This window comes from Puma concolor, chromosome F2 (assembly GCF_028749965.1).
Source record: "Puma concolor isolate L17-30 chromosome F2, mPumCon1.1.hap2, whole genome shotgun sequence".
NCBI lineage: Eukaryota > Metazoa > Chordata > Mammalia > Carnivora > Felidae > Puma > Puma concolor.
Window position 1 is genome coordinate 38582226 of NC_141684.1, and position 8225 is coordinate 38590450.

General features: G+C 40.3%; 1 protein-coding gene across 7 annotated transcripts in view; it reads right to left on the bottom strand.

Annotated features, from left to right (window-relative positions):
• The window catches only part of VPS13B (vacuolar protein sorting 13 homolog B), an 822593-nt gene extending 815192 nt beyond the window's left edge, over window positions 1-7401 (bottom strand). For 4 of the 7 annotated variants that reach the window (XM_086696043.1, XM_086696044.1, XM_086696041.1 and 1 more), the window contains exons 1-2: window positions 7120-7400; window positions 6499-6686 (exon numbers count right to left, since the gene is read on the bottom strand). In XM_086696043.1, the coding sequence (XP_086552169.1) occupies window positions 6499-6645 (147 nt within the window). In that variant the 5' untranslated portion in view covers window positions 6646-6686; window positions 7120-7400. The other 3 variants (XM_086696045.1, XM_086696042.1, XM_025922668.2) reach the window with 3 other exon arrangements.
• Window positions 7402-8225: the final 824 nt, after the last annotated feature.

Consider the following 8225-nt stretch of genomic DNA (forward strand, 5'->3'; position numbering starts at 1 on the left):
GTGGGACGGATAGGAGGGTGGGTGATGGGTATTGAGGAGGGTACCTTTTGGGATGAGCACTGGGTGTTGTATGGAAACCAATTTGACAATAAATTTCATGTTAAAAAAAATAAAATAAACATTAAAAAATAAACAAAAACTAAACAGAATTTAGCAAATCAATGCCAACCACATATAAAAAGGTTAATATATAGTAAGTATGGGTTTTATACAAGGAATGCAAACTCCATATAAAAATTCAATGTGGGGCGCCTAGGTGCCCTACTCGGTTAAGCGTCTGACTTTAGCTCAGGTCATGATCTCACAGTTCATGGGTTTGAGCACTGCATCGGGCTCTGTGCTGACAGCTAAGAGCCTGGAGCCTGCTTCCAATTCTGCATCTCCCTCTCTCTCTCTGCCCCTCCCCCACTAGTGCTTGCACTCTCTTTAAAAAAAAAAACACTAAAAAAAATAAAAATTAAAAAATTAAAACTCAATGTAATTCACCACATTAACAGAATAAAAGAAAATGTACTAAAATGTAATCTCAATTACACTAAATGTACTATTAGATAAAATTCAAATCCATTCATGATTTTAAAAAACTTGTAAAAAGGAAGAAAAAAGTATTTACGTTTAAGAGTATTTATAGCTAGTAACATGCTCAATAGTAAAATACTGAGCACTTTCCTGCTGAAGTTGGGAACAAAGAAGAATGTTAATTTTCTACCCCACAGTGCAATAAAGAAATAAAAGGTACAAGCACTGGAAAGAAAGATGTAAAACTGTCACTATTTGCAAATGGCATGACTGTGTACATAGGCAATCCAAAAGAAAAGACCAAAAACTGTTAGACAAGTCAGAAAAGCCAATGGATGGAAGGTGAATATACTAAAACAACTGTATTTCTGAGTACTGATAACATACTTAGAAAATAATTTTTTAATTTTTATTTAAATCTAAGTTAACATACAGTGTAATAATGATTTCAGCAGAAGTTAATGATTCATCACTTACATATAACACCCAGTGGTCATCCCAACATGCCCTCCTTAATGCCAATCACCCATTTAGCCCATTCCCCCAACCCACATCCCTCAAGCAAGCCTCAGTTTGTGCTCTGTTTTTAAGTCTCTTATGGTTTGCCTCCCTCTCTGTTTATCTTATTTTTCCTTCCTTTCCCCTATGTTCGTCTGTTTCTTGAATTCCACATATGTATGAAATCATATGCTATTTATCTTTCTCTGACTGACTTGTTTCACTTAGCATAATACACTCTACTTCCATCCATGTTCTTGCAAATGCTAAGATTTCATTCTTTTCGATCACTGAGTAACATTCTATTATATGTATGTATGTATGTGTGTGTGTGTGTGTGTATAACACATCTCCTTTATCCATTCAGTCAATGGACATTTGGACTCTTTCTGTAATTTGCCTATTGCTGATGGTGCTTCTATAAACTTTGGGGTGCATGTGCCCCTTCAAATCAGCATTTTTGTATCCTTTGAAATAAATACCTAGTTTTTATTGCTGGGTCATAAGATAGTTCTATTTTTAATTTTTTGAGAAACCTCCATACTGTTTTCCAGAGTGACTGCACCAGTTTGCATTCCCACCAACAGCACAAAAGTGTTCCCCTAGCTCTACATCCTTGCCAACATCTGTTGCTTCCTGAGTTATCAATTTTAGCCATTCTGACAGGTAGAAGGTGGTACTTCGTTGTGGTTTTGACTTGTATTTTAGAAAACGAAAAATTTTTTAAATGCTGCTTATAACAAAAGATCGTGTTTAATGATATATGTGCAATGCTTCTCAGAAAACTTCAAATCATTGCTGAGAAAAATTGAGGACCTAAAAATACACCAAGTAATGTTCTGTACATGGATTTAAAAACTCACTATGTCAACAAAATATGTGTTAAGGTTAATTCCTCCCAGAGTAATCTGATTTGATGTAATCGCAACAAAAATGTCAGTGGGTTTCCCCTTTGGAGGAAAATTAATTCTAAAATTTACAATTTGAAATTAAAACGTATATGGAAATGCAAAGGACTTATAACAGTTATGACAAGGAAAAAAGAACAGTTACACAAAATACACTATGAGATACCAAAATGTACTGTAAAAGTCAGTATGGTAGTGACACAAGAATAGACTAATGGGCTACAGAGCAGATACAGAGTTCAAAAATAAATCCACATACATTTGACAACCTGATTTGCAACTAAGACTTCAATTCAATAGAAAAAGAATGGTTCAACAAGTGGTGTGAATCAAGTGATTATCAAAGAAAAAAAGGTACATCTTAACCTCTACTTCACACTTATAGAAAAATTTGGATAAATCAAAGAAAATAAAGCTTCTAAAAGAAAACAAAAAGCAATATGCAAAAACAATGAAACTGGACCACTTACTTATACCATACACAAAAATAAATTCGAAATGGATTAAAGACCTAAATGTGAAACTTGAAAACATAAAAATCCTGGAAGAGAATGCAACAGTAACTTCTTTGACTTAGCCATAGCAATTTCTTTCTAGATAAGTCTCCGGAAGCAAGGGAACTAAAGTACAAATCAACTATTGGAACTTCATCAAAATAAAAAGTTTCTGCACAGTGAAGGAAACAATCAACAAAACTAAAAGGCAACCTACAGAAGGGGAGAAGATTGCAAATGACATCCAATAAAAGGTTAGCATCCGAAATTTATAAAGAACTTATCAAACTCAACACCCAAAACATAAATAATCCAATCAAATAATGGGCAGAACACATGAATAGACATTTCTCCAAAGAATACATACAGATGGACAACAGGCACATGAAAAGATGCTCAGCATCACTCATCATCAGGGAAAGGGATACAGGCATCCTGATAGGTATAGCAGCATTATCAACAATAACCAAATTATGGAAAGAGACCAAATGTCTGTAAATAGATGAATGAATAAAGAAGCGATGTGTGTGTGTATACACACAATGGAATATTACTCAGCCATCAAAAGAATGAAATCTTGCCATTTGCAATAACATGGATGAAGCTAGAGTATATCATGCTAATTAAAATAAGTCAGAGAAAGACAAATACTATATGATTTCACTGATATATGGAATTTAAGAAACAAAAAGGAGCACAGAAGGAAAAGAGAGGCAAACCAATTAACAGACTCTTAACTATCAAGAATAAAGTAATTGTTACCAGAGGAGGGGGGAGGGGATGGGTGAAATAGGTGATGGGGATTAAGGACTGCACTCATCATGATGAGCACGGGGTGATTCAAATAAAAATACCCCCCCCACACACACACACACACAAAAGAAAAAACACAAAGAAAACAAGAGAATATCTTCATGTTCCTGGAATAAGCAAATATTTTTTTTTAATTTTTTTTTAACGTTTTATTTATTTTTGAGACAGGGAGAGACAGAGCATGAACAGGGGAAGGTCAGAGAGAGGGAGACACAGAATCCGAAACAGGCTCCAGGCTCTGAGCAGTCAGCACAGAGCCCGACGTGGGGCTCGAACTCACGGACCGTGAGATCATGACCTGAGCCGAAGTCGGACACTCAACCGACTGAGCCACCCAGGCACCCCAGTAAATATTTCTTAAACACAAAAGAAAAGACTGAAAACTTAGACCTCAATTAAATTATGAGCTTCTATTCACCCAAAGATAACTTTAAGAAACTAAAAAGACCAGCCACAGACTGGGAGAAGATACTGCAAAACATACTTGGCAAAGGACTCATTTCCAAAATATGTAGAGAACCACCACACGTCAATTAAAAAAAAAAACAACCCAATTTTTTAAATTTTTTAATGTTTATTTATTTCTGAGACAGAGACAGAGCATGAACAGGGGAGGGGCAGAGAGAGAGGGAGACACAGAATCCGAAACAGGCTCCAGGCTCCAAGCTGCCAGCACAGGCCCGACGCGGGGCTCGAACTCACGGACCGTGAGATAATGACCTGAGCCGAAGTTGGACGCTTAACCAACCAAGCCACCCAGGCGCCCCCCCCAATTTTTTAAAAAGGCGAAAGAATAAAGGCTTTACAAAGAAGTATATCCAAATACCCATAAGCAGCATATGAAAATGTGCTCAACATCATTAGTCATTAGGGAAATGCAATTTTCTTTTTAATTTTTTTAATGTTTATTTATTTATTTTTTTTTTTTTTGTATTTATTTATTTTTGGGACAGAGAGAGACAGAGCATGAACGGGGGAGCGGCAGAGAGAGAGGGAGACACAGAATCGGAAACAGGCTCCAGGCTCTGAGCCATCAGCCCAGAGCCCGACGCGGGGCTCGAACTCATGGAGCGTGAGATCGTGACCTGGCTGAAGTCGGACGCTTAACCGACTGCGCCACCCAGGCGCCCCTATTTATTTTTGAGAGAGAGAAGGAGAAAGCACGTGCAAGCAGGGGAGTGGTGGAGAGGGAGGGAGACACAGAATCTAAAGCAGGCTCCAGGCTCTGAGCTATTAGCACAGAGCCTGATGTGGGGCTCGAACGCACTAACAGTGAGATCATAACCTGAGCCCAAGTCAGATGCTTAACCAACAGGGCCACCCAGGTGTCCCAGGACATGCAAATTTAAACTGATATACCACTACACACCCACCAGAAAGGCTAAAATTAAAATAACAAACATACGAAGTAATAGCAAACATTCAAAGTAACTGGACCTCTCATACACTGTTGGTGAGAATGTAAATTAATAAAACCACTTTGGAAAACTATTTGGCAGTATCTGTCAAAGTTCAATATATACACACACACACACACACCCTAAGTATACACCTAAGGGAAACTGTCCACCAAAACACATGTACAAGAATGTTCACAAGAGCTTTCTTCATAATAGCCAAAAGTAGAAAGCATCCCAATGTACATCAATGGAAAAATAAATTGTGAATCGTTAGCCAATGGAATACTACAAAGCAATACAAAGAACTACAGCTCCTGCAACAGCATGGGTAGACCTTAACCATAAGGTCAAACAAAAACAGCCACACACATGTGATTCCAATTCATTAAGGTTCAAGAACAGGTAAATTTCTCTGTGTATATATAAGTCAGAATAATAGTCACCTATTTTAGGGATAGGGCTGCTGATTTGCAAAGGGGAGCCATGCAGTGTGCAGGAAATATTCTGTATCTTTTTTTTTTTAATGTTTATTTCTTTATTTTGAGGAAAAGGGAACCCACCCGAGCAGGGAAAGAGCAGAGAAAGAATCGCAAGCAGGCTCAGTGCTCCAGCCAGATGGTAGGGGAGGCTCGATCCTACAAGGAGACCATGCGAGCCGAAATCAAGAGTCCCACGCTCAATTGACTGAGCTACCCAGGTGCCCAGGGAATATTCTATTTCTTGATTGAGATAGCAGTTACACAGGTGTATACATACATAAAAACTGAGCTATATACTTAGGACTTGTGCTTTTAAAAAGTTAAGATATTAAGATAAACTTGGAGAGAAAGGGAAGGAACCAAGAGTATTATTTCTTAGTGATAACTCTAGATTACTCAGTAATACAGGAAGAGTGGAATATAAAAATTATTAACTTTCACCATCAGATTAAGACTTCCCTTATCTCCTATGCATGATGATACCTGCATTGATACGTGCATAGGAAAATGTCTGGAAACACCCAAATAAAAATATTAATAGTGGACTGCCCTAGACAGTGGGAGTAGACTTTCATTTTTTTTTACTTAATAGCTTTTGCATATGATTTGAATTTCTAATATTTATTGATATTTTTACTTTTTAACTTAAAAAATAAAATAAAATCCCTTACTAACGCTTTAAAAAAAAAAAAAAAGACTTCCCTTATCTCCTACAAAGCGGTTGGTCTGGCTCTTCTGAGTTTCCACAGATAATTTTTGTATCTCCGGGCCTAAGAGAGTTGCCTGGCATGTTAGTACTAAATGAACTCAATGAATTAATATATGAAATTTTAAATTACAGTTCATTTACATCAGACCAACCTCAAGCTAACAGGAAAAAAAGCCTAAAAAGTGAATAAGAAAGTTTTTAATTTTGCTGGCATTCTCAATTTGGGTTTACTCAATTCTCTGAAGATGCCACAGATAATGTCATCTTTCCTACTTAAGAGGCAGCACTTTCTTGCTATCTTTCAGACCCTTCCATTCCCCAAAAGAGAATGGCAATGTAATATTTTCCAGCTTCATTCACAATCTTAGCAATGTATATTAGCCTGTCCGGTAATGCTTGAGAACTAAGTAAGCAGACTGAACAATTCCGACAAGCACAATGAAACTGTTTTCCTATTTGTTGAGGCACCTTTTGGGAATCCAATTCTAACAAACCATCACTAGTAACAAACCATGAAAAAAAAAAAAAAAAAACTTCCGTAAAAGAAGGTCTGTAGTTTCAGGGTAACCCAGAATACTTTAACAGAAAATTTAAGCTTTTAAAGCATAAAGCCGAAGTGCAGGAGAATTCCTAAACAAGCTGTAAATGTTTCCAGGTAATGACAGCTACACAGCTTACCTGTTCCAGCACATCCAACTTTAACTCGAGCTTGCTGAGAACCACGTCTCCACCCCATAGTGAAAGCTGTAGATCTGACGGCTTTAAATTCTTGATGTAGCGATTCACATAGCTCATTAAAATTGGAGTCACATAGGACTCCAGCATCTTTTAAGGTGCAGAGGAGTCAAAGTCAGAAGCTGAAGGGGGTAAAGGCAAACATGAAAAGTTACTGAGTCGGTGGTGCAGCCAAAGAAAAAGCATTTCTCAGGAGGGGTTGAAAAGGCCGAAAAGCAACAGTCCCCACCAACGCAGCCGCTCGCCTCCTCCCAGAAGCCGAAAAAAACGAGTGGCCTCTCTCCTCCAACTGCGACTTCCTCGCTAGTACAACTCCCCTCAACTCGCCTGGCGAAGGTTGGGAGGAATAGGGTTGAACTGAAGACAGCGAATCCCCTGGAGTGGGAGAATGAAGCGAGCGGGATCCCCTTTGGCCGCCACAAACCCTCACCAGCACAGCCGTCCCACGAGGCCCTCGCCTCCAGGAACCCAGCCGGATCTACCACCGTAGAACTCGGACGGGAACCAGGCCGGCTCCCGCCCCGGGGCCGTACCGCACCCTCCGCTGACACTTAGGCCAAAAAGTACTGTGGCGTCCCCTCCACCTCCCGGTACCCGGCACCCGCCCCCGGCGGCGGCGCAGCTCCGGTACGGAGCCACTTCCGGGTGTTGCCCCTTCGGTGCTCAAAACAAACTGTCCCGCCACCGCCACCACTCGACTCCGCAGCGGGGCCGGAGCTCCCAGGCTGTAGCAGCCACTCGGCGCGTTTTCTTGGAGACCTCTCGTGTTGGGCTAGCCTGGTCCCCGCTCAGACCCCGCCAGCGTTTCAAGACAAAGCTCTAGGAAATGCGCGGGGGAGGTGGGCGGACCGGTAAAGAGGAGACACCGGCTATCCGGAAGTGGCGCTCCGAGGCAAAGCGGCTGCGGGAGGTTGAGGTCGCGTATGGGTGGGGAAGTACGGAGGGAGCCTCTGGTCGGATGAGGAGGAAGAAAGCGGGTACCAAAGCCCCGAAAACACAAGTGACTTTTGTTTTTCTTGGGAAACGGATCGCCTGGGGAGAGGAACTTGGGTTCAGTAGGCAGGGCAATAGCGAGAAGGCCGCAGGTAGGAGCAGCGAGGTGTTGCAGGCGGGGGCAGATTTAAATTTCGATCCGAGGTTCACTTGCTGGAGGAAAAGTGGAAAGTTAAAGGAATTAGGATGTGTAATTTAGGGGAATGCATTTTGACCAAATGTGTGGACAAACCCTCGCGCTCTTTGGCAAAGCAGTGGTTGAGTATGCCTAACTTTGCTGATGCGGGCGGGAAAGGAATGGCTAAAAAGAAGATCGTGAAGAACTATTATTGGGTTGCAGTCTGATGTGGGACTTTCGAAAACTCGAGGGAATATCTGAAGGAAGGATATAAAACCCCCAGAGAGAAAATGAAAAGAAATAGCTGATAAGAAATGAATTCAAGACTTTTAAGAGGCTATGTTGGTTTTGTTAGGACGAAATGAATGTATAAAATACTACCTCTCCTTCCAGTATTTTGCAAACTAACAAAACAAGAGAAACTCAAACACCTGACTCAGAAAAATATACGCTGGGTTTACACAGAACATGCTCCCTGATTTTTGGCCAGACTTACTCTAGGTAACGTCAAGAAAAAATTACTGCATTTTGAAAATAGACTTGCGTTATAAAGTGATTA